Here is a 25498-nt window from a genome sequence, read left to right as displayed (position 1 = left end):
TGCAGTCTGTGCCACCAGGTCCTCACTGCTGTGTGCTGCAAATCTGGTGTAGACATAGCCTGAGTTACATGTGGGTGATGATACTATTAGCCCATCCATAGGGCTTATCTGGAGATCTCGGGTAAAGCATGTCGGGTGCGGAGGGGACTGGGTAAGTGAGTTGCCTGAGGTCAGTGTCGGGGCAGGAGTAGAATTCGGGTCTCCACTGGTAGGGCTGTATGCATAAAGTGCCTAACCCAGCATGGCCCTGACCCACAGCTGGGGCTCCTTGGTGCTGTGATAATAGCAATCATTAATAGTAGTGTCCCCCACAACTTCCGCTCCCATTACACACACCTCTGCACTGATTCCTGGCAGCGCTGATGCGCTCTGGTCGGGGTGAGTGGGCAGCGGATGGGGGCAGCTGGGTTGCTGGGATCTTCCGCTGTATGGTGGAAGTGATGCATCTATCCCTCTCTGCGGGCTGCAGCTGGGCTGGAGAGGAGCCAGACCGGAAACCACCTCTGATACACACGCTGTCACTTGGTAATGAAGCAACCCAGCTACACTGTCTCCCACCCTACCCCAAAGGTTCCTCAAGCTGGAGTTTGCTTGACTATTTTTAACTCCTGTTTCTTTGCATAAAGTTGTACAGTTCCTCCCTGGACCCCAGTCTGAGCAGGGCCTGATGTGAGCCTTTCACTGCCCAGGGCAGCAGCGTCTTCTCTCCTTTCCTATCCCCATCCTGTAGCCTGCTCTGACCTCTTCATCTGGATAGGTCCACACTGCCTGGGATTGGTGGGCTTTTTGTATTGGTTTAAACTTGAGAGAGGACATGCCTGGTTTAGAGCACTCAGCCAAGCCTCAAATTCCTCCCTCCCACACAGTGCTGGAAGATTTATTTTAATGTCTCTAGAAAACTCTGCTGATAAGGGCCAAACTGCAAGCCTGGCTAAACTCTCCCACAAGGTCAAGGGGTGACCTGCTTTGCTGTGTGCTGCTGCCTGGATAGGCAGCCCTGGGAAAACCTCTCCCAGGGCTGGGCTGTGCGTGGGCTCAGAGGCCCAGCTTAGCTGGTGCAGGTTTATTCTATGTGCTCGGGTCTCACCCATCTAGCCCGAGCTCCCCAGCAGATTGCCTGTGTACTCCTTGCCCCAGGGGATAGGCTGGGCTTGCTGGTGGGAACAGGAGTCGAGCGGCAGAAGATCTTAGTGCCGGTTGATCATGGGAGAGAAGGGAAGGGTGTGGGGATGTTTAACACTGACCGAAGGGGGTAAATATTTGGAAACCATTCAGCAGTTTGCTACATGTATAGGCATCAAAGCTCACCTGGGACTTGGCATTCGGCTCCGAAGCGTTTCTGGGACCAGACCGTCCGTCCTTGGGGGCTAGCCATAAAAAGTGGTCTGCGAGGATCATTCAGGGGACTGGCCAGGCTGGAGAACTAAGGTATCTCCGAGTCCCTTCAAACAGGATATTCTGAAACCAGGGTCGGAGCCAGTTCTGACACCTGCCATCACTAGAGAACCGGTGTCAGAGCTCCTGGCTGTGGAGATCTGCCTCCGGTCAGCATACCCATGTCTGTGGCAACATGGGTGCTAATCCTGGAGCGAAATCAGTGTCTCTGAGTTGTTCAGTTCCAGGGGATAAGCTGGGCTCAGCTGCTGCTTGGGCATGGGACATGGTTCTGTAAATAAGCTGAGAATGTGCTGCATTGCTGAGCCCTAGAAATCTGGGTCTGCTCTTGCTCTTGGCAACAGAAAGCCCTCGATGCACCACCCACGCACGCTCCCGCCTTGCGTTAGGTGTGGCGTGCAAAGAACATTTCAGGGGCCTTCGGTTGTGTGGAGGAAGCGTGGCACCAGTCATGGCCTGTGCATCCGTCAGAACGTGAGGTCTGCCGTGGCCTCTGGACCAGGGATGTGAGTCTGGGGAGACTCTTGCCTTCCGATTGCAAGAGCATTCTAGCAACCGCTTAACTCTGCATTTGCAAGAGACTGCATTTGCATCCTTTCTGGGGGTCTCTCAGGATGAGCCAGCGGTTAGGCCTGTTAAAGGAGGCTTCACTTTCACTTTCAACATTTAGTTTTATACAGAACCGTGTGCATGGCCCCTTACGAGCTTCCATAGCTCTGCCTGCCTGCCGCTTGCCATGTGCACACACCCAGGGAGCCTATCTGCCCTGCCCTTCCCTGCAGCCTGGGCAAAGTCTGGACCTGGGGCAGTAAAGGGATCACAGGCCAACTGTCTGCTGGGCCTGGGTTGCTGTGTTTTTGCAGTGCTGGTCATTGCCTTTGTTCTCTTGCAGCCGGCCCTGCAGCAGGTGGGCAGGCGCGGGAAAGGAGTGGGGTTTGCTGACCCACCCTGGGCTAGGCTGGGCGTATGAGATTTCTGGCCCTTCCTGTATTGGGGAAGGGCCTCCAGCTCTGCAGATAGCAACTTGTCTAACAGGTTTATCCCTTTGTTGGGTGCCCAGGTGCGGCTGACTGACTGGAGGGCGGGATCATGGCTCTCTTCCATCCCCAGTTTATGCAGGGCAGAACCAGTCCCTCCCAGGGGGACCTGTTCGGCTGCTGCAATCATTGCGCTTAAGAAGCCTTCCCTCCAGAAAGTTGTTTTAAGAGCCCAGTTCTGAATAAACAGCTCGACCTTTCAGGAGAAGAGGCTGTAAAACTGCAGCCCAGTGCCATGGAAACTGGCGGAGGAGCGTCGCCGAGCAATAGAAAGGAAAGAATTATCAGGATGCTCTAGCTAAGTGGAAGCTGGGGTCTACATCCTGACTGATGCTGTACCCACCCTGGCTATCAGCATGATTGCCCCACACCTGTGTCCCAGGTGTGAAATGAAAGAAAAGGGATCTGCGTTAGCCTGGCCCCTGGGCTGCTCTAGAGCACTGAGCAAGGAGGTTGGCTATAGATGGGTGACTGTGATGGAAGGCTCTTGGGGGCAGGGTTAAGGTCCCGTGGGGCTAAGCTACACCCTGGCCCTGAGGGGGTTGTGTAGATAGAGCCCTGAAGAGGAAGAGACTGGCCTTTACTGTAATCTTCGGGGCAATAGTCTCTTCTGGCGAGATGCGGACGCTTCCCCACAAGCCTGCGGCAGGGAAGCAAAAGCAGCGTCCCAGGAATGAAGTAGGGCTCTGGGCCTGGGTGTTTCCAAGGGAAATCCCAGTCCAAGGGCTGGCTGTGAGAGTGCAGGCGTTGGCTTGCCTCGGTGTCTAGAGGTTAGTGCTACAGACAGCAGAACGCCTCCCCCTTCCTTGTAATCTTCTGTGCTCCTTTTGGGTACAATGGCTCTTACTGTATGTCCCTTCTGTCCGCTTCAGAGCGTGGGCTGCTCAACAGCCTACCAAGGGTGATGAGGAAACTGATGGGCAAGCAAAGAGAGAGGAGTCGTGCCTGTCCCGCTGTCTGCCCAAGACTCTCTGCCCCACAGGCTCTTAACTGCTCTTGCTAGGTCGTGGGGAAGGCACCAGCTCTTTGCATGCATGGCGGCCTGGTGGTAAAGTGCTGTTCCAGGGCGAATGCTGCAGCTGACGGTGCTTAGCCCATTGCTCTGCTGCGGCTGACACAGTACTTGGAGCTGAATCCTGTAGCCCTGAAAGTCATCTCGGCTATGCTGGGTTTGGCTCATGGATCAGCCACAGTGTGCAATGAACTAACCAGGCAACCTTGTGCCTGCAGCCAGATAGCCGAACTTGAGCAGGGATTCTTGGATTTTGATGGTCTTCCACTTGCTGTTACAGTGTGCAGCCCACAGGAGCTTCTGACTTTTCAATCTCCATAGCCCGGGGGGACCCCACCCTTAATCTGTCTTGTCCGTTTTAGACTGCGAGCAGGGCCTCTGTCTCACTGTGCTAGGAGCTGTACAGACACAAGGAGGCCTGTGTTGCAGTTGGCGCCTCTGGGCCCTCCTGGGATACAATGAAGTGAGCTGTAGCTTATGCTCAAATAAATTGGTTAGTCTCTAAGGTGCCACAAGTCCTCCTTTTCTTTAAACAATAAGAGCTACGAGGCTTGCTTTGGAGAGCCATGCTCCCTGCAGGCAGGGTGCTGAGATCAAGGGAAGCACCAGCGAATCAGAAGGGAAGGGAGCCCGTAGGGCTGGTTTCCCCCCTACCCTTTCCCAGCTGCTGCATCCCTAGGGGTGTTGGTGTGTCGCACGCAGCCGAGCGCCACTTGCTTTTGCATTTGATTTGATTGAACAAATATTCCAGGACAGCAGTTACCAAAGGGTTTGCGCACAGCAGGGCGGGTGCTGGCTATGGAACCAGGGGCTTCGCTATGTTTCCTTGCCATGTCAGAGACTAATGCTTAGTCCCTTTGATGCAGAACTTGTGTTGGCAGCCTCTGATCAGAGCTCCCCCCAGGGGGAGAGCCCACCCTCCCTGCGCTTCACAGGAGCATGGCTGGCTGCTTGAAATCGCCCCAACTCTCTCGCCCTCCCCTCCCTTTCCAGGTGCTCTACCACCTCTTCGAAGAGTATGCCAACTTCGAGCAGGTGACCGTTCTTGACATCATCCTGGGCTTCCTCAGCTTCTTTGTGGTGTCCCTGGGCGGCATCTTCGTCGGCGTGATCTATGGAGTCATTGCCGCCTTCACCTCCCGCTTCACCTCCCACATCCGCGTCATTGAGCCCCTCTTCGTCTTCCTCTACAGCTACATGGCGTACCTGTCGGCCGAGCTCTTCCACCTCTCCGGCATCATGGCGTGAGTACGGGCTGGGCAGGACCGTCACGGTCAGCGCGCTGATCTGCTCTCTGCCCGGGCTTAGTTATCTGGGTTGAGCTGCGTTTGGCCTGGCCTGCACTAGAAAACTAGGTCAGCATAACGAAGTCACTTGGGTGTGAAAAATCCACCCCACCCCCCCGAGCAACAACCGTAAGTCCCTGGGTCAACAGTGGGGTTCTTCCTTTGACCAGGCTACCACCTCTCAGAGAGGTGGGTTATTTACAGTGCTGGGAGAGACCTATGCCGGGGTAGGTAGTGTCTAATACTAGAGCAGTGCAGCTGGGCCACTGGAGTGTTTTAAGTGTATACGCACCCTAGTGACATAACTAGGGATGTAACAGTGGTCACGCTGGATCAGACCCCTGATCCATCTAAGCCAGCATCCATTCTCTGATGGCGGCTTCACAGGAGGGTGGAAGAAATCCTGCAGTAGGCAGCTAAGGGATAATCTGCCCTTGGGGAAATCTCCTCCTGACCCCTGTTAGAGCTTGTGTTAACCTGACACAGCAGGTTATGATCCCTCACAGCGTGCTCTAGGGTTTCCTGCAATAGCTCCAGATCGTCTTGTTCTCTGCAGAAACCTCCAGTCCCTCTTTGAATCAGGCCATGTTCTTGGCCCCAGTGATACCTGCTATGCGCTTGCCCCAGTTGATTCTGCTAGTGCAGGGCCCTAGCATAGACTTGCTGAGCTGGGGAAAGCCTGTGTTATTTCAGTGCAATGCACCTACATCAGGGGTTTGCACTACAGCAGCGATCCTCAAACTGCGATCGGGACTTCATTTTAATGGGGTTGCCAGGTCTCACTTAGACTTACTGGGGCTCGGGGCTGAAGCTGAGGGATTCGGCCCTGGGCGATGGGGCTCAGGTTACAGACCCCCTGGCTTGGGCCAAAGCCCTTGGGCTTCAGCTTTGACCCCTTCCCCACCCAGGGCAGTGGGGCTCTGGCTTTGGCTCCCCAACCCGGGCAGTGGAAATCAGGCAGACTTGGGCTTCACTCTCCCCTCCTGGAGTCAGATAGTAATTTTTATTGTCCAAAGGGGATCGCAGTACAATGAAGTTTGAGAGCCCCTGACCTAGAGGAACTGAACTGGAAATAGGGTGAGGGTGGTTAACCATTAGAGCAATTTACGGATCCTCCCTTCCTGGCAATTCTTAATTCAAGATTGGGGATTTCTCTAAGGCCTGCTGTAGTTCAAACAGGAAGTAATTCTGGGAAGTCTCAGACTAGTGACCATCGATTCCAAGGCCGGAAGGGACTGCTACGAACTGTATCACCATGATTAACCGAGTGCGAATTTCCTGTTCGTCAGTCGGGCCTACGGTGGTCACCAGCAAGAGCCAAACCCTGCAGAGGATCAGAGGCTTTTTCAGGGTTTTAAATTGCATGGGGACAGGAATTCAAATGTCCATCATGTTAGTTCCAGAAGTGGAAACTGTCCTGGAGAGTGAACTTGAGGACGGACCACTTAATTCCTTCTCAGCAGTAATCTTGTTCTGCACTCAGGTAGCACTGTCATCAGAAGGCCTCCAGGCATGTTAGATGGGGAAACTGAGGCATAAGAGAAGTCTTTCTCAAGCTCACACCAATCAAAGCTAGCAATAGAACCCAGCCTCTTGCTCCAGCGACTCTAGCTCTGTGGCAGGCCTGTAACAATAGGCATGGTCAGTTTTGCTGCTCCATTCCTACCCGTGGACGGATGCTGAGCCCCTTAGAGTACATCTACACTGCGAACCCGCGGCAGCGAATCTCAGAGCCCAGGTCAATTGACTGGGAATGTAGGGCTAAAAATAGCAGTGTAGACCTTTGAGCTGGGGCTGGAGCCCAGACCCTGACATCCTGCCAGCGGGGAGGGTCTCAGAGCCCAGGCTGCAGCCTGAAAGTCTATGGTGCAGTTTTATAGCCCTGCAGCCCAAGCCTTGTGCCCCGAGAGTCAGCTGACTCGGGCTAGCTGTGGCCGTGCTGTGAGTCTTTTATTGCAGCTTAGCCCGTACCTTTAGTGATCCTGGAGAACCTGAAGAGTTTGCTTTTACTGCAGGTGGCTTGAGCTCTCGTTGTGTTACACACACTAAGGCTGCTTCTGCAACCTCTCCTGCCCTGCCCTTGGGGCTAGAGAGAGGCCTTGCCGCCTCCTTCCCCTGCCTGTCACTCCTGCTGTGAATGGAGCCTTATCAGCTGCATTGTGGGCCTGGTGAGTCACTGCAGTGCTTTGTTGCCAGAGAGGCCAGCATGCCAGATGCAGCATGCTGGGCACTCTGCTAACAAAGCACCTCTGCCTGGCAGGGCTGAATTCCAGCACCAGCCTGTGTCCAGTCAAGTTCCTGAGCCGTGCCCTGCCCGGGAACTCCTCTCCTGCTTTCCTTGGTGGCTCCAAGTAGCTGCAGGTGGGTCCCGGACTCCGGCCCCACCTGCACTGGTGTTTGTCCTTCAGGCTGTGCAGCGCTGCCTTTCTCTTATCGGGTCTCTGCTGACTGGCTGAGCTGTGATAAGCCAGAGAAGCCCTAAGGTGCCGCTGAGGCCAGTGCTGCTCCCAGGGCAAGGAGCTGATGGACAATCCTGCTGGGTGCTGGTTTCCATGGGTGTATTAAGTCCTCTCCCCTCCTCCTCCTCCTCCCTGCAGGCTCATTGCCTCCGGCGTGGTCATGCGCCCTTACGTGGAGGCGAACATCTCCCACAAGTCCCACACCACCATCAAGTACTTCCTGAAGATGTGGAGCAGCGTCAGTGAGACCCTGATCTTCATCTTCCTGGGGGTCTCCACCGTGGCCGGCAACCACTACTGGAACTGGACCTTCATCATCAGCACGCTGATCTTCTGCCTCATCGCCAGGGTGTTAGGTGAGGTGCTGGGGCCTTGGGGACTGCCCCTTCTGGTGGGGTCGCTCTCACGCAAAACCCCCAGAGCTGGAGAGCAGCGGTACTGCCATGTGAAGCTGGCTCCTCTCGGAGCCCTAGATAGGGGCTGTTGCTATTCTTGTCCTCGCTAGGTAGAGCACGTTGCTGGAAGGCTGCAGTTGTCTGGTTTCTAGGGAGCATGCAGCACTGCGGAGGGGGGCTGGGAGGAGCCTTTATTGGGGCTTCTGGCAGTGCCAGGCTGCATTCGCGCCCCAGCACTTCGCCTCTGGAGGGCTGGGTTCCAGCCTGCCTCGGGTCACAGGCTGAACCAGGCTAGGGGCCAGACTGGTCCCTAGACGCCACTTTCCCCCTGTTAGGAAGATCCCACCCAGTGTTCTCCCTTGGGTGAACTGAGCACTGGATTGACTCCCCTGGAGCCCAAAGGGGCCTGTGCATATCCACAGAACAGGAGCGCACGCCCCATCGCCATTCCCTTCTCTGACACTGCCTCTGACCTGGGCTACAGAGCCCCCCTGGGGGAGGCTGCTTAGCCTGCGTGGCCCCTTCCAGCCCTCAGGCAAGGGACAGTTGGGATTTTCCTTTGTAGACACTTGTCCATGGGGAACTGGACTGAGACCTGCCCTGCCCAAGCCCTGAGCAGCCTCCAAGTGGGGGTATCTGGCTACTGCCAGCCTGGGCTGGGCTCAGACCCGTGACAGGTTCTAGCACAGGCTGTACCAGACAATATGCTGCGTCTAGAGGCCGGGGACTAAGATGGTTAGAGCTTGGGGGTTGCAAGCCAAGATTTGGGATGGGGGAGAGGGACCCTCACAGAGCATGGGGGTTCTAGCAGTGTCAGCCTTTTGCTTTCACTGGAGCGCTCTGTGTTTCACCCCTTCCCCCAATGGAAATGGTTTGTGCTGCATGTGACCGGTTCTGCTGATGGAATAACATGGCTGGTATCTGTCAGGGGCTGACCGGCGGGGTGGGACGTGTGTGTGTGAATGTGACTCTGCTTGTGTAACCTGGAGGAGGTCTGTTCTGTCCTCCCTGCTTGCTCTCTAGGTGTCCTGGGCCTCACCTGGTTCATCAATAAATTCCGCATTGTAAAACTGACCCCAAAGGACCAGTTCATCATTGCCTACGGTGGCCTGAGAGGGGCCATTGCTTTCTCGCTGGGTTACCTCCTGGATTACAAGCACTTTGACATGAGAGACATGTTCCTCACAGCCATCATCACGGTCATCTTCTTCACGGTCTTCGTGCAGGTAGGTGGAACTCCCCTTCCTGGCCTTGGTGCATAGCCAGGTACCCTGACAATGTGATGATAGGAGTCAGTCAGGAATGTTGTTTCCCTGGCACTTCTGGCTGAGGAGCAGATGTTGGGGTCCATGGCTGCTGTCAAGGATGAGCTGTGGGACAGCCCAGCGACCCACCCTGGCAAGGAACTCTGGACGTTCCTCACTCTGCTGTTGACTCACTCCATGACTGTGGGCAGATCCCTCCCACTCTCTGTGCCTCCGCTGCCCTGTCTGTAGAATGGGGTAGTGACACTTGTCTGCCTTTGTCCAGCTCTTCGTGATCGCTGGCTGCGAAACGCCACGTGTGCTGAAGATTTGTCCCTTTGTGAGCTTCGTGATTCTCAGCAGCTTTCAAAGGTCATAAGTCCCGAGTGACTCCAGCCGCTGCCTGGCATCACCTCTGTGCTTCGGTGTCTATTATAAGGAAAGGTCCCCCTATAATGTCAGCCTCCTGGGGACCAACCGTGGGATTCCCATGGCACAAAGGGACAGGAGGGTGGCTTGCACCTCACAGACAGAGGGGTACGACCCAGCTAGAAAATATACGGCCTGATTCTTATCTCCAGTAGTGACAGTCCTAGGCCTTGGAGGAGGTAGAAGGGACCTGGAGTGCCTGGGTCCATAGTGTCATGTAACAGGACTGACTCCAGAGGGCAGGGTTTGCTCCAGGGTAAGGATGGTGCCACCACCAGGGTTGATGCCAGTGCTTCACGCTCTCAGCTGGGTGAGGGTTCTCACGGGGGTATAATCTCCTCCCTAGGGGATGACCATTCGCCCCCTGGTGGATCTGCTGGCTGTGAAGAAGAAGCAAGAGACGAAACGCTCCATCAATGAAGAGATTCACACCCAGGTAATGGCTCTCCCAACCCGGGGTCCCTCCCTGGCGCTGCTTTCCTGCGCTTCTCTGCCTTAGTCCTCTTCTGTTTCTGCTACCCTGCCCCAGAGGCTGTAACCCAGGTTGGCATGCAGAGCAGGCGCTGCCTGTGAGCTGGTATCCAAAGTAAGGGGGGCTGTTAAAGGACTGTCGGTTTTTAGTGCACATTCTCTAACCGAGCAGCCAGTCAGGATAGGTCTGTGCTGCCACCCAGAGGCCGATCCTCCTGGAGCTGTGCCTCAGTTGAGCAAGGTTCAGCATGGCAGCCCACCAGCCCTGGGTTAACTGGGAGGGGTGGGGAGAGAGGTCTGGCCGGTGCACACTCCCGAGGCTGAACACACGCTTTTGCTTTGCGCCCTCTCCAGTTCTTGGATCATCTCTTGACTGGCATCGAGGATATATGTGGTCACTACGGCCACCACCACTGGAAAGACAAGTGAGTGCGGCTCCCGTGTGTGCAGGCTTTCCGACGCCGGCAGGCGTGCGGGCGGTGGGGGGAAGCTGGGGAAAGAAGCCAGAGTTTTTTAGATGCGGCCTAGCAAGCTCAGGTCCCCCAGTTCCCGCAATGCCCTGAAATCCCGCTCCGCCTCATTCCAGGAACCCATGGTGAGAAGCACAGGGAGGTGGTGCAGCCGCACGGAGCTATGCTGTGCCAGAGGCCTGTATTCCCTTGTCCTCTTCCCCGCACCAGCCAGGATGCCCTCTGATTCCACCCAGCCAATTGCAGCCCAGAGCACGTTCCCAAACTGCATGGGAAATTCAGCTTTGGCTCTACCTCCTGGCTGCCTGCTCTGTGTAGTGGGGTTGCCAGAGAGCATGGGGGACTCGCTACCGAGTGAGGGAAGGATTTGCCAGGCACGGGAGGGTCAGCACTGGCAGCAGGGTGCATCTGTGCCTTTGTTTTTTTCGCCGCGTGACCCAGCAACCCTCTGCTGTGCTCAGTGGATCCGATGCCAATGCTGCAGGAGCTGCGCTGGCCGGTCCTGGGTAGCCCTCTGGCCTTGGTGTCACCTGTAGCTGATGGGCATGTGCAGCTCTTCAGTCTCTGAGGCATACTGGGGCCCTGGGCACGGGGGGAGCGTGTCTGACGCCTGGGCCCAGACTCCTCCGCACCCAGAAGCACCGAACCCTTTTGATCTGCTGGGCTCGCTGGTTCTATGGGAAGACACAAGGACGCTGGGCATGACACTAATCAAATGGGGTGGGGGACTTTAGAGTCACTTCCTGACACATCTCCTTCTCTCTCCCCATCCCCGCACCCTGGGTAGGCTGAATCGCTTCAACAAGAAGTACATGAAGAAGTGCCTGATCGCGGGCGAGCGGTCCAAGGAGCCACAGCTGATTGCCTTCTATCACAAGATGGAGATGAAACAAGCCATCGAGCTGGTGGAGAGTGGAGGGTTGGGCAAGATCCCCTCTGCCATCTCCACGGTCTCCATGCAGTGAGTACACCCTGCTGTTTGCTTTACAGGGGTAGCTAACTTCTGTCAGCGGCTCCCACTGGCTCTAAATCCCTCCTTCCCGCCGTTCTGCTCAGCCTCCTCTTCCCAGTGCCTCCCCGCACGGCTGCCATAAAGCCCGGCTTTGAGGCTCGCTTCCTCCCTTATCTTTGCTGTCTGTCTGTTCAGGAACATCAATCCCAAAGCCCTGCCCGTGAAGCGCATCCTGCCAGCGCTGTCCAAGGACAAAGAGGAGGAGATCCGGAAAATCCTGCGCAACAACCTCCAGAAAACCAGGCAGAGGGTAATGACCCGAATCTAGCCCCAGGCTGCCCCCTTGCGGCTCAGCCCATCCCCTTGGGCAGCTGGAGCCCGTGTTGCATTTCCTACCCACCCGTTAGTGTACTTACCTGCCTCGTCCCCATTGTCTACCTTCGCAATTCCCAGTCCTTTCCTCCCCTTCCCTAGTTAGGCTGTACCGAGGCTGAAGTGGGACCCCCACTGACCTGAAGAACCACACAGCTGGGCTGGAGGTTGACTTGGTGTGGGGAGGAAAGCTGGCCTTGTGGTTAAGGCCCTGGTTTGGGACCCAGGAGATCTGGGTTCAATTCTCCAGCTCTGCCACCGTCTGTGATGTGGGCCAAGTCATGGCATTTCACTGTGCTTTGGTTCCCCAGCTGTAGAACAGGGAAAATAATCCTGCCCTTGGCTTGTAAGCTCTTGGGGGCAGGAACTGTGTTTTGGTGCAGCACAGGGGGACCTGATCTCAGCTGGGGCCTCCAGGTGGGAAGGGTCAGGGGCTTCCAGAGAGAGCCTCTCGGCTGTGGAGTAGGGGGCAAATGTCACCTGTGCTGCCTTGCACAGCCAGAGGGGAGTGGAGGAGGGAAGCTGCTGTAGGAGAGGCATTGCTGAACTCTGATCATGGCTGGGCTATTGTAGCCAGCCAGGAGGGTGAGTGGGGGTCATTCCTTGGGGGCTCCTCGGTGAGCTAGGAGCACCAGTCTCATTGGTTTTTGTGATGAAATCTGTGGACTTTTGCGGCCAGCTCAAGAGACGTGTGGAAATACCATGCTGGGAGTTCCTTGGAAACCTGCCGACAGCTCTGTCCCTGTGCTGGGGAACATGCTCAGCTTCTCACACGGCAGGATCCAGGGCTCTGCGACCGAGAGTGGGTGCGTTGCATGTTTCTTACCCTGATCCCTTTTGGGTTCCTCCTCAGTTGCGATCATACAACCGGCACACGCTGGTGGCCGACCCTTACGAGGAAGCTTGGAACCAGATGCTGCTGAGGAGGCAAAAGGCTCGGCAGCTGGAGCAGAAGGTGCGCTGGAGAGGCGGGAGCTGACAGCTGGCTGCTGGGGCGGGTCAGGGGGGCATTTGCACAGAGCATTTCTCACTACCGCTGAAGGAGACGTTACAGGCTGGGCCCAAGTGGCAGCCAGTGAAATGTGGCGACCCTCCGTGGCTCTCCTTCCTGACAACGGTGGGGTTTAGGGCATTTAAGTAACCCCGCCAGCTGTTCCTAAGGTGCATCCCTCACCAGAGCAGCTGAGCCGGCCCAGAGCTCCTGCTGCTATCTCTGCAGCTGGGAATGGTGCATCTGTTTCCTGTGGATCCACTGGGAGCCTCACTGCTTCTCTTCGCCCCATCCCCAGTGGGGTGCTGCCCACAGCAAGACCCCTGTCCTGGCCCTTTAGAAATGTGAGCTCATGCCCGCTTTGCCTTCTGATTTCAGATAAACAATTACTTGACAGTCCCAGCACACAAGCTCGACTCTCCCACAATGTCCAGGGCACGCATCGGCTCAGGTATGTGGGGGCTTCTGGAGGGGGAGGGTAAAAGGTGGCTTGGGATGACACGGGAGACTTGGTGATGGGGTGTTGCTTACAGCAACTGTTCTGCTGCACTTGTGCTGATAGTGACCCCTTCTGCTCTTCACACTTCCCTTTTAAAGGCCAGCTCTGGTCATGATGACACAGTCCCCTGCAGTTTCCTGTTCCTCTTGCTTCCAGACCAGCCTTGCTCAGTTCCCAGTGTGACAAACTCCCCCTAAAATCTAGCTGAACTCCTGCTGCCCCTCGCTTTGGCCTAGCCACATTAGCAGGACAGCGCAGGGGGAAACTGCCACGCCCACCAGTCCAGGCCCCCCCCCCCCCCGCTAGTCCTATGTGTCGTTTCCCCCTCTTCCTCCCCATCCCCTTCTCCTCCCCCCCAAAGCATGTCCAACACTTTGAGGAACACTGTATTGGCAAGGTCTGAATCAAACACCCAGGGAATAGAAAAGAAACCCACATTGCCGTTTGGAGTGAGAACGTTAAGTATAGAGGAAATGGTCAGAAATGCTGACCGTTCCCACCCATGGCCACCAGGGGGCAGCCTTTCCAGCTGTCTGGAGCGAGCTGTTCCTGGCAAGGTCCAGTTGCTGCCGCATAGGTGACCCACAGCTGTTCGGGGCCCAGTTCCCGGGGTGCTGAGCTCCCACTGACTTCTGTTAGAGTCGGGCGTGCTCAGCACCCTGAAGATGAGGCTCTGAGTCTGCCGCTGAGCCTCCTGCTCGGGGAAGGTGTCATGCATGCAGCTCAAACTGGGCCCTGTAGGCAGGGACCATACGCTGTAGATTCCCATACGCTGTCCCGAGCCCCAGGCAAAGCAAATATTCTTGGGACACTCAAAAAGGTGCATGCAGCTCAAGCCCTGTTTTTACATAGCCGGCATCTGTGCTGAGCTAGCAGTGTCCTCTCTCCTGGGCTTCCTAGCCAGCCGGGTGAGTGGGGCTGCCTTAAAGGGTCCCGTCTCCTCGGCGTTTGGTTTTTTTAAGCCTTGAGTGTTCGCTCTTTAGAAAGTAAACTCTGCCCTCGCTCTGGGCATGAGGTTTGTGACGATTTATTGCCATGTATAAAACTGTCATCTCAAAGCGTTTTACAGACCTTGACTGAAGCCTCAGACTTGCCTGTGTGGTCAGTCAGTAGTATCGTGAACTCTTTTTACGTACAAGTTAACCGAGGCTAGGAATGGGCCAAGTGACTTGCCCAGAGTCTCAAAACGCCAGGAATGAACCCAGAAGTCCTAACTCCCATTTCCCCAGCCCTCCACCCCACCCACCAACCAGTTGCTCACGCTCCCAGCAGTAGAAACAGATCCCAAGAGTCTGTACTCTGAGTCCCCCCCCAGCCCCGATTACTAGATCATATTCTCTTCAAGAGCTGGGAATAGAACCCAGGAGTCCTGACTCTCATCCCCCCCTGCCCTAACCACTAGACTCCACTTCCCTCACACTGTTTTTTAATGAGTGGTCTAAGAAAACTCCACCTGGCCCTCTGAGTGAATTGAGGGCAGCTGTGTGTGGTGCTGAGATGGTGACGGTGTTCGCCCCGCTCCCTCTCTCCAGACCCGCTGGCGTATGAGCCCAAGTCGGACTCGGGGAACCTACCTATCATCACGATCGACCCGGCCTCACCCCAGTCTCCGGAGTCCGTCGACCTGGTGAACGAGGAGCTGAAGGGCCTGAGCCGCCTCCCACCCTCGCCCGAGGAGGACGAGGAAGGGCTCGTGATGCACGTGAAGGAGTCTTCCTCCCCGGGCACTGACGACGTCTTCACCCCAGGGGCCGGCGACAGCCCCAGCAACCAGCGAATGATGCGGTGCCTGAGTGACCCTGGGCCTCAGCCCGAACCTGAGGAGGGCGAGCCGTTCATCCGCAAAGGGCAGTAGCAGTGGGTGCATTGCCAGATCTGGCCTGCAGGGGGAGCTGCTTGCACACACACGGATTTTTATTTCCCATTGGTTCCCCGGCGCGACTCTCTGGGTTTGGGAGGGTGGAATGGGGCTGCTGCCCGGGCAGCGCTGCCGAGTGAGCGTTGGCTGTGGCAGGTGAGGAATCCCTTGCCCAAGCGGAGGAGAAGACCCCAGTGACTTTCAGCGAGGAGGGGAGCCCATGCATTCCAGCCTGGTTCTTCAGCTTTCATGCGCTGCCCTGGCCCGCTTTCCCTTGGTAGTGCCGCGATGCTCGCTGAATGCGGGGGAATCCCAAAGGAGCCCTGCTCGACAGGAGCCTGTTTACCAGCAGAGTTGGCTTACCCAGGCGCTTCGCAGCTGTTGGAGAAACTTCCCCCAAGGGCAGATCTGTGCTGTTTACCCTGCCCCAGATGCAACCCTAATCTTTACCAACTCAGGGATTGTTGCAACATGTGTGGCTGTGGGTTACTCCCCGGACAGTCTGCATGAGGGAAGCAGGACTCTGGGCTTAGCCTCTGCCCAGCTTGGTTACCCGCTGTAAGTTCACGTCCCTGTCCCAGAGCCAGCGCAGCAGCCTGCCTTGCTGCTGAGGCTGTTGTAACCAGAGGGTGACCCTTAGCAGAGGAGCTGGAAACCCCTTGCTGTTCTGCTGCAGGTGCTAACACACAGCCCATCTCCTTCCAGCAGCCTCAAGGGTGCGCGGCTCACCCTCTCCCCCAGCTCAGCAGGGGCCCAGCTTGGCTTAGAACTGCAGTCGGTGCTGTGGCCGCTGTCGCCTTGCATTGGCTGGTGCCTCCATCTGCCAGGCTGTCGCCCTCCCCCCCCGGCAGCCAGATTTTTAAATGTATTTGTTCAGGGTTGGGGTGAATGCAGCATTTTAGGTTCTTCAATGGGGGGTGGGTAAAACCCCCATATAGCTAGAGGGGGTCACTGTGGTTCCATGCCCTGAAAGTCTCCTTTTGCTCTGCGTTCTCTCTCTCACTTAAAAGCTGTCGCTAGTAATCTACTGCTGGGGAGCTTGAGCCCCAGCCCATCCATCGTCCCCTCCAGGGTCAGTCCGTTGTGCTGCGCACTCCCTCCCTATTCGGGGCACAGTCACTGTGTAGAATGCCCTGACCCCCACCCCACTTGGTTGGGGACTTTCTGATCTGATGATCTAGGAGTCCACCCACCCACACACACACCCCTCTGTATAAAAGCAAGGAGCGTTTCTGAACCAAAGATGGTTGGATGGGTTTATTGTACATAGAGAATGCGCTTTTTTTCTTTTTTTTGCTGCGGATATTTTCTTACCTGGTGACTTAATGAATCTGGTTTGGGCCTTGGGACGTCCAAGCCACTCCCCCTGCCTGGCTGGGGATGCTTCCTCCTTGGCCTCACACTGCACTTTTTTTAATGTAAAGCTTTAATGGCCTCTGACAGGCAGGGAAGTCTCTCCGCCAAAGGGGAAAGTCCAGGGAAACGGGGCCATGGCCTCACAACCGAACAGGCTCCAGGGGTTGGGGTCTGTAGAGTGTTCCCAGAGCTGGTAGTCCTCCTCCCACACTGATGGACTTGTTCATGGGCATCTCTGATTGCTTCCTGGCATGTAGTACAGCTTCCTGCTCCAAACTACCCCCTGGACGGTGCCATCCCCACCCCTGTGCTGCTGGTGGGCCGCTTTCCTCCCATGCTGGGTGGGAGAATCTGGAACTGGCTATTGCGACGCTCCCCCTGTCCTGGGAGTCTGGGTCTAGTTTTCCTGGGCTGCAAAGCTTTGCTCCCCTCCTTTGTATTCAGAGAGGGGCTCCTAGGTTGTTAGTGGCCGGAGGTATCCTTGGGGCTGCCCGTCAAGGGGCTGTCACATAGAACAGCTACTGCTTTGGGGCCGTGTATGTAAAACTGGGGCCAGGGGGAGGCAGGCATGGGGGAGGGGACGAGGGCCCAGGCTGTCCATTCTGGAGCAGGCAGAAAGTCTTCAGTTCTTGAGACCCCGTGGGTGCTTCCCCTCCTGTCGAGGGCACTCCAGGGCGTGCCGCAAGTTTGGCTTTAAGGGCACCTGCCACCTAGCGAGCCCTTCTGGTGCCTGTCTTCCTCCAGCAGCACTTAGACAGCCCAGTTGGAGCGCTCTGCTCTGTGCCCTGCGCCGTGCCTTTTAGTCACACGGTGTCTGCCTGCGCAAACAGCATCCTCCTAGCCTGTCTGCCTTTAGTAAATGCTGTGTGTGTGTCCAGTGACTTGGTGGGCCTGGCTGGGGCGCATGCCTCAACCCAGCCTGCTCCATCTGTGAATCCATTCCGCCATCCAAAGAGCGAGCCTCCCGCACGCCTGCTCACCCAGCCCGTTCGCAGGGCCGGGGTTAGGGGGCGGGCGGGCGGCGCGGTTTTCCTCTGACGTGCAATATCTCTCTGACGCAGGGGTCTCTGCAGCTCATGGCTTCGGAGCGCCCAGAGGCAGGGAGTCCACAGGAATGTGCCTGTCTCTGGGGGCATGTGCAGTGCTCTGCCTCCGGAAGGAATAATTAAGCAATGAAAATTCTCTCTTGTATAAAACACCTGTAAAGAAGATCTTTTTTCATGACTATTCTAATAAATTAATGTTAATTTTTAGTGGTTTTCATTGACCTTGGACCCTTCCACCCTCTTCTCTAGAAGCTTCCAGTCAAAGACCTCAAAGCAGCGCTTATAAGTAGCCATCCCACCACCTTGCGGGTAGGTAAGTACTATCCTCCTGCAGATGGGGAAACCGAGTTACCCTGGCTGCACTCTGCCAAATGCTAACATGGTGAGTCAGCAACAGGGCTGGCACTAGGCCCTCCTCACTCCTCTTCTCTGCTTTAGCTACTGCAAACCTTCCCTTTAATAGCTACGACCAGATGGTCTGCCTGGGGGTTGCATCATTTATCTTGCTTCTTCCCTACCTCTGGAATTGGAGCACTACGCTGAGCCCCACCACCAAGGGCTGTTGATGCACCTAAGATGAGCAGTAACCTAGAGCATCCTTGTCATGCTGCAGCCGAGCCTGGCAGTGCAAACCCAAAGCTAGTAGCAGTCTAGGGCACTTCCGCTTGGCATTTGCAGAACCCACTCGCAGGCTGGTTGCTGCCGCTGTTGCTTGCGGAGCGAGGCCCATAGGGGGTAGTCCTGAGACCGGGAGCATTCCCAAAGGATGGAGGAGGCAGGACTCACTTGTAAGCGTCCAGGGACACTGATGTTCATGGCAGGTGGGTGACACAGCAGGACACTGGCCTGGAGGCAGATGGAGTTCCAGCCAGCAGATGGCAGTGCACATTCACGTGTGGTCTCTCTCGGATGCTAGGTGGGCAGACCGATGCTCAGAAACTAGGGGCCGTCTGCACGCTCCCTAAACTGGGTTTAGGAGGACAGATGGAACTATTTTTAGGGCGATCCCTAATTTTCAATGCAGGCAGCCCTGCCACTCCAAAGGATCCAAACAAGCTCTTTGGAGTCTGTCTCCAATCGCCTGGGGCCTGAATTGATCCTGGCTGTAGAAGGCTGGCTACAAAGCATGTGGGGAGTTGGGCAGATGCTGCCGAGGGTTATTACTTGTGATCTAGCAGCCTCAGCTGAGAACATGGCCCCATTGTGCCAGGCGCTGTACTCATCTGGAATCAGACAGCCCCTGTCGCAAGATGTTTACAGGCACCCAAGACCGAAGACGTCTGGGCGAGGAAGAGAATAGTTATCTTCCCTTTACTGAGGGGGCAGCTGAGGTGCAGAGAGGTTCAGTGACTTGCCCACAGTCACACAGGGAATCTGCAGCAGAGCCAAGAAATGAGTCCAGATCTGTGTCCCAGCCCCGAGCCTCCCTTAGCCATGCCACCATCATCCTGGAGTGCAATATACCCTCTCCCCTCCTACTGGACAGCTCTTCTCCCGGTGTCAGGGGGGAGATAGAGGCAACCCCAGCTTCATGTGGCTATTCTGTCTAGAACTCAAACCCCACTTGGTACTGGCCAGCAGAGTTTCCTAGGGTGTATCCCCCTCTGCCTGTTGTATCTGTCTCGTTCTGCTGCTGTCAGGTGTGACAATGCCAAACTGGCCTGTGCAAAGAGAGATGAAAGGGACGCGCCCTTCCAGTGGGGCTCAGTTGAGTTGAGGCTCTCAAACGGAAGAGCCAGCATGTTCATATTGGCCTTCTGCCTCCAGGCAGGGGCTGTCTTTCTGATGAAGTGCTCAATCCTGGCTGTCCAGAAATAGAACGTGGGGCTCCTCAGTCCCACTCCAGTGGCCTCTCCGCATGGATCATTTTGACCCTGATTCTGCCCATGTGTGGGCGTGGCCTACAGGGAGTTGTCTGCAGTAGACTCCAGTCTAGTGGAGTTACATAAATCATCAGCTGCCGTACCAGGGGAAAAACAAAGATCAAGGCCTGGCAGCAGACACTTGTTCTAATGGACCCAGGCCTTAGGTTCTAAGTTTTGTCGTAAAGTATCGTATAGTGCTGGAGGGGTCGGAGCAATGACCTTTTTCTGCTGGAAGTCTCTCTTGGGGCCTGTATCAGTTGAAGAGAGAAGAATGGACGTGTCTCTAGCTCTGTCTCTCAAAGCCTGTTTTAAAATGTTAATCTAAGCTGCTCGGTGCCTCTGTGTGGGGAAACTGAGGCACAGAAGGGCAATGACCAGCTGACCCAGTAAGTCAGTGGGAATGGAGCCCAGGAGGCCTGACTCCCAGTTCTGTGATTAGGCACAAGGCTAGCCAGAGCCTGAAAGGAAAAGAGTGGGTCCAACTGAGTAATCAGGGACCAGAGAGGTGGAGTCAAGGGGAGTGCTGCCCTTGTCCTCATGGAGTGCCGGAGCAAGTCCTCGATCCTTCTCTAGGGCTGTGGTGACTGTTCCCCTCACTCTGGCTGTGACAGCTGTGCTCGGGCAGTGGTACGAAGCCAGATGGGACCTTGCTCTGGGGACTGGACTATTTCTTCTTTCTCCCCCTGCCCTGTCCTGGCAGCCTCCTGGCTGCTCTCCCTTTTGGTTTGGGTCAAGGCGCTAGTGCTTTGGTTACTCCACCAGTTTTCCAAGTGTCGCGCCCAGCTCCCTCTTACGAAGGTGCCCTGACTCATACGCCCCGGGGTGGGGAGCCTTCTGGAATCTGCAACAAGCCAGGCCTGGCTGTTTGCTGGGAGGCTGCTTGTATCTCATGGGCTTAACAGGAGGGCTGCGGGGGGGTCTGGCCTGCCCTGGCAAAACAGCTTGCTGGCTCCAGGCCTGGCTACCCCTTAGCCTGGTCTATCGCTGCAGAGCCTGTGCGATATTCACTACCCCTAGCCTCATGTCCCACCCTGGTGCCTGTGTGATTGTGTCTCCCCCGATTTGCACAATGAAGGGGAAGGACAGACTCTCCTTCAGTCCAGTGTTAAACGAGCAACAACTTGTCCTGGTGCTCTGAAGATTCAAGAAGGAGGTGCTGGGTCAGAAGCCTGGACAGAACCTGCATGATGGAGGATCCTGGTTCTGGGTCGATCTCCGCACAGCTGTTGTACGGGTAGTACCCACCCCCACAGCTTAACTGCCCAGGACCTTCTGCTCCCCTGGGTGTGGATCTATGAGAACTAGCTCTTCCTAATGAGCGTCAAGGCTGTTCTCTGCCACCCGATACTGGCCCCAGCAGGCACCCATTGGCTTTGTTTGTATGGAGCATATGTGAAACAGTGGAGGATTCTTGGGCCCATGTCTCTTTAAATAGATGCTGATGCTAATGGGGGTGTAGAGAAGCTGGGGCGGGATGCTGGTGCATGTACATAGCAGCCCCCCACCCTGGCTGAAAGGTGCTGTCACTGACTTAGCGTTTGTGCACCACTGTAGCCCCATAAGGAAATCAAATTGCATACAGCTGAAATACACCCACTTCTAGGGGAAACTGGGCACTGTTAACAGCCCGCAGCCCAACAATTTAGGATAGGAAGTGAAACAGCTATGCTTAAAGTCTGCCGTCAGATCCTTTGCAAGCAGATGCCTTTGTCGGCATGAGGTCCCCCAGCACTGGTTTGGAGAGAGAGGGCCCCCCCAGTTGAAGGGCTATCCCCACTGTGAGTAGGGCTGGTGGTCTTCCATTCAAATAGTAAACCAGCCTGCCCCAGGTTAGCTGATGGCATCCACGATCTCCCACCAGGAGCTGGCATAGTTGCAGGCTCAAACAGCTCTCCTCCTAGCAACCCTACAAGCCCTGGGCGAGGCATTCGACACTGAACAGGAGGAGGACGCTGACCTGGTCTGCCTTATTAAAATAATTAGCTCTAATTGCCCAGGTGCTGATGAATGTTGAGCTTCCCTGCTGGAGGTCTCTGGCATGGCTTTAATTGACTCTCCTCTGTGACATGAGCTCACTATGACAGGGGTCAGCAGTCCCTGGGGAGGAGTTGCTGCGGAAAGCTGGCCTGGGAATGGCTGGCTTGTTCATGGGACCCATGATGCATTCTGACGCTGGGTTCCAGGAGCCTTCCTTCCACTTCCCTGTGCCTTTTACCCCCTCCTCTGGCCCAGGCTAGGGGCTGTACAAGCACAGAACAACAAGTCCCCTCCCTGAAGAGCTTACAATCTGTGTAAGACACTTGTGTGTCATAGGCCCTATACTGCTAACTGCCTGGGGAGATTCTCCTTCGGGTCAAGGGGCAGACCCACCTGCTCCAAACATGTGTGGGCTCTGTGAGTTTTTGTGCCAACAGCAGGGCCAGCTCGGGGCAGCCATGGTGTGCGGCAGAGAGAACGAGGAGTTTCCTGGCTGGCTCTAGGCTCGTTACAATGGCTTTGGAGCAAAGGGCTCGGGCTGTGGGACGGGAAGTTGCCATGGCCAGAGGCCCAGGGCTCTATGGAGGTCAGGGCCTCCCTCCTCTGCACGTGAGGAACTAGATCCCCTGCTTTCCCTCTGGGGAAGCTGGGACCCAGAGAAGCAGAGACCTGCACAGCAGGTAGATACAGGAGCTCCAGCTGTCATGCCCGGGCCAGTCCTGCTGGGCTCCTGGTTCAAGGGTCCCGGAAGAAGGTGGCTAAGGCAGGGGTGAGGTGGCTCATTGCTGGACCAGCCCCAGGAGGCTCCATTCAGCCTCCGTTCCCGCCTCCTCTTTGCTTGGGCCCAGCCATTCTAAAGTGAATGCTGGTTTGGGCTACCTCAGCCTTTGGGGGCCCAATCTGAGCTACGCAGGGCCTAATTCTCATTGGTGCTGAGGCCTGTAATCAGGGGGGGCCCAGCCACTTCCATGGTCTGAGGTGGCTCAAGCAGGGAACCAGGAAATGTGAGACTCTCCCCAAGATTCGTGGCCAGGCTTAGAAAATTCCGGGTCTAGTCTCTAAGCAGTCACCGAGCTGGGTTCTGGGGGTGCATTGGCCGCTGGGACAGTGGGCCCTGGGGTGCCCCGGCCTGGCAGCTCCGTGATGCAGGAGGATACTGTGCTAGATGGACTGGGTCTGTTGCAGGGCAGCGGGCACGCTGGGTGGACAGTCCATCACCGTCGCTACAAGCCTCTGCCCCGCTGGACGGCTGACCCGCTGCCAGGGGTGAAGGTGAGGGGGGATGGTTTGCGTAGCACAAGCACCTTGGCTCCCCCTCCATGGAAACTCGCTCCAGCCCTGGGAAGAACCACGCCGCGTGGGCACGTGGCCGATGGAAACACACACAAACCCGGGCTGTTTGCTCTGCCAAGGGCAGGCTGAGATTGTTCGTTGGCACTTCTAATCTCCTGCCCTCTTCAACTTTATTTTCTGTCCCTTGCACCTTAAAAGGGCCAGCAGCAGCTTGGCGTGGGTCTGATTATTTTTTTCCACCTCCCAGCCAGAAAGCGAGGCCGACGTACAGTGCAGGGCTTGGTGCTCTCAACACCACTGGGTGGTGCAAGCCGGGGGTACTGGGATGATGCTAGCACGGGTATTGATTGCAAGGGATCTCACCCCACCCCATACCCGGTCAGACCTCAGTGCTCTATGGGGAACAGCTCTCCTGCTACAGAGGAAAATCTTCCACTGGGGGCCCGTCCTGCCTGTAGCCCTTAGGGGTGGGGTATGTTAACTCTGTATTCACAGGCTAGGCAAAAGAAGCCAGTGGTGGCTGGGGGGAGCTCCTGGCTCGGTGCTTGGGAGGGGTGCGTCTGACTGGTTGAGCCAGCCAGGCAGCCCGCGCTGGGGGGGAAGAGAGAGGAGCGGGTGACCTGTTGCAATGAAGGGGGCAGAGCAGGGCGGTAAAGCTAGAGCATTGCACGCCTAGCTCCCAGCCTGTCCTGTTGCAGAGAGAAGGGTCTTGGCCCTGCGAAATGCAGCTCTCAAAAGGCTGGCATTGCAAACCTGGTTCTCAGACTCCTGCTCCCTCCCCACAGATGTGTGGGGCAGGAGCCACCCCATGGAAAGCCTGTTTCCTCCTTCCCTTGGCCCGAGTCTAGCCGGGTCAGGACAGGTCAATAAACTATGCCCATGCTCTGCCCGTCTGCTGCCATCGCCTGAACAGCCACCAGCAGGAGGGTGAAAGGCTGGTGCTGGTGCCGGAGCCCGATGCTTAGCTCTGACCTGGCGTTGGCAGAGCACTGCGGCTAGCTCTGGGGGTTGAAAGGGGACCTTGCCAACAGGACGGGGCCCAGCTGGAATGACGTTTCCCCCACACATGCACACACACAGGACTGAGTGGCTTGTCTAGAATTTTACTTTTCATTGCAAAGAAACTGGTTTGTGGGAGTTTAAAAATTCTTCTGGGGAGTGAGAAACTGAAACTTAACGGCGAACCAAGAGGGTGGCTGGAGGCTCTGATTAGAGATATTAAGGCCAGCCGGGGATCATTAGCTCCTGGTGTCTGACCTCCAGCAGGGCACAGACCATCGCATTTCAGCTAGTTGTCCCTGGGTTTGACTAATGCAGACTTCAACCCACTGCTTATCTCTGCAAACTGAGAAAAAGGGCACGTCAGAAAGTCAGACAGCAGCCCTGCACGGGACAGTGGTCAGTTCTCAATGTCCTTTCTGCTTAACCGCTTTCTCAGTGTTGGCATTAAGAAGCATTTAGACCTTCCACCCAAGCCCAGGGTGCTGCATAGACACCTAGTGAGATGGGGCCTGCCCCCATGAAATTGCAGTCTGAATAGACAGAGCAGAGAAAGGATGGGAGGGAAACTGAGGCAGAGGAGGGGCAGTGACTTGCTCAAGATCACACAGCAGGTTAGTGCTGGAGCTGGGAATAGAAACCAGGTCTCGTGGCGCTCCTTTGGCAGCTGGCGGGGTGTGGGAGCGGGGCTCGTAGGGGAGGGGGGCATGGATTAGAAAGGCTCTGGGGGGGAGGTGTCGAATCGGGGGGGTCGAGCACCTTCTGAAAAAGAGGCGGAGATGCGGATTCTCGATCTGCTGGCAGCTCAGTCAGGCATGACAGAGGAAATACCCTGGGATCAAAATTTTCAGAAGAGGCCAGTGATTTTAGATCACGAGGTATTAGCTTGGATGGTATTTTTCAGGCATGCTGAGCCTCCTCCGCTCCCAGGGGGGGGGTGCTCATGAGGTCTGAAAATCAGCCCCACAGGACCAGATTCTCACAAGTGCTCTGCATGTTGCGTGCTGACCTCTACTCATCTGGCTGCAAGTGTCCTAGAAGGAGCAGCTGGGTGCTGAGCTCTTAGTCAGGTGCCCACATGGGTGCTGCGCACTTGAAAATCTGGGCCTAGTGCTGAGGGTTTCGGTCAGATTTTCAAGATGGGCACCCCAAATCCGTGGCCACCTGGGCTTCTGTCTCCGTGTAGACGTGTGTTCTAGTGGTGGAAACATAGGACTAGAAACTGGACAGACCTGATTTCTAATCCTTGACCCCACCTCAGTCTGGGGCTTGGAGAAAGTTCCTCCACTTCTCTTGTTTCCCTACGTGTGAAGTGACCTTTTCTCCTAGGCACCCAGGGCTGGCCTGAGAAGGGAGAGAACTTATGGAAGGTGCTTCGAACAGAGACAACATCCTACCATGTGTAAACACAGCAACACTGGATTCTGAATGCAAGCCCAGTGGGAGGGCGAGGGGAAGCTGATGTTCCCATTTCAGAACAATCACCTGTCTGTGTTAGCAAGCCTACCTGTAAACTAAGTCTAGATCCTCTCTTGCAGGCAGCACTTGTCTTGTCTCTGGTGACAAGAGCACAGGGCTGGGAGTCAGGACACTGTTGCCACTGGCTCCATCTGTGAGTTTGGACAAGCTACTTCCCTTCTCTGTGCCTCAGTTTCCTCACCTGTCAGAGGTACAGGGTCTAACAGAGCAGGAGACTGGAAGTCAGGAGCCATGTGGGGGGGTTGTTTATTCCTGTCTCTGCCACTGACTTGCTTTGTGACCTCGCCCAAGTCACTTCACCTCCTTGTGCCTGGAGAAAATGCCTGCAGGTGCTGTGAGGTGTAACTGGCTGTTTGGACAATGCAGTGATATCGAAAGGTAGGGACTTTGAGAGGTCATCTAGTCCAGCCCCTGTGCTGAGCCAGGACCACTGACGGGTGTTTGTCTTAGCTATTCCTAAAAACCCCCAGGGATTCCACAAACTCCCTGCGAAGCCTGTTCCAGAGTTTAACTACCCTCATTGTTAGAAAGTTTTTCCTAATATCTAGTCTCCATCTCCCTTGCTGTGGCATAAGCCAATTTCTTCTTGTTCTACCTTCAGTGGACATGGAGA

At 55.9% G+C, this 25498-nt stretch overlaps 1 protein-coding gene across 2 annotated transcripts in view; it reads left to right on the top strand.

Annotated features, from left to right (window-relative positions):
- Nucleotides 1-17479, top strand: part of SLC9A1 (solute carrier family 9 member A1) — a 56508-nt gene extending 39029 nt beyond the window's left edge. The window contains exons 3-12 of one of the 2 annotated variants that reach the window (XM_073317972.1): nt 4438-4688; nt 7328-7545; nt 8608-8810; nt 9604-9693; nt 10083-10153; nt 10986-11159; nt 11346-11460; nt 12376-12477; nt 12892-12964; nt 14545-17479. In XM_073317972.1, coding sequence (XP_073174073.1) covers nt 4438-4688; nt 7328-7545; nt 8608-8810; nt 9604-9693; nt 10083-10153; nt 10986-11159; nt 11346-11460; nt 12376-12477; nt 12892-12964; nt 14545-14867 — 1620 coding nt within the window. In that variant the 3' untranslated portion in view covers nt 14868-17479. The remainder of the gene's footprint in view (nt 1-4437; nt 4689-7327; nt 7546-8607; nt 8811-9603; nt 9694-10082; nt 10154-10985; nt 11160-11345; nt 11461-12375; nt 12478-12891; nt 12965-14544) is intronic. The other variant, XM_073317973.1, reaches the window with a different exon arrangement.
- Nucleotides 17480-25498: the final 8019 nt, after the last annotated feature.

This window comes from Lepidochelys kempii, chromosome 19 (genome assembly GCF_965140265.1).
Source record: "Lepidochelys kempii isolate rLepKem1 chromosome 19, rLepKem1.hap2, whole genome shotgun sequence".
Lineage (NCBI taxonomy): Eukaryota > Metazoa > Chordata > Testudines > Cheloniidae > Lepidochelys > Lepidochelys kempii.
The sequence above is the reverse complement of the archived record's forward strand: the minus strand, read 5'-3'. Positions and strand labels throughout refer to the sequence as shown.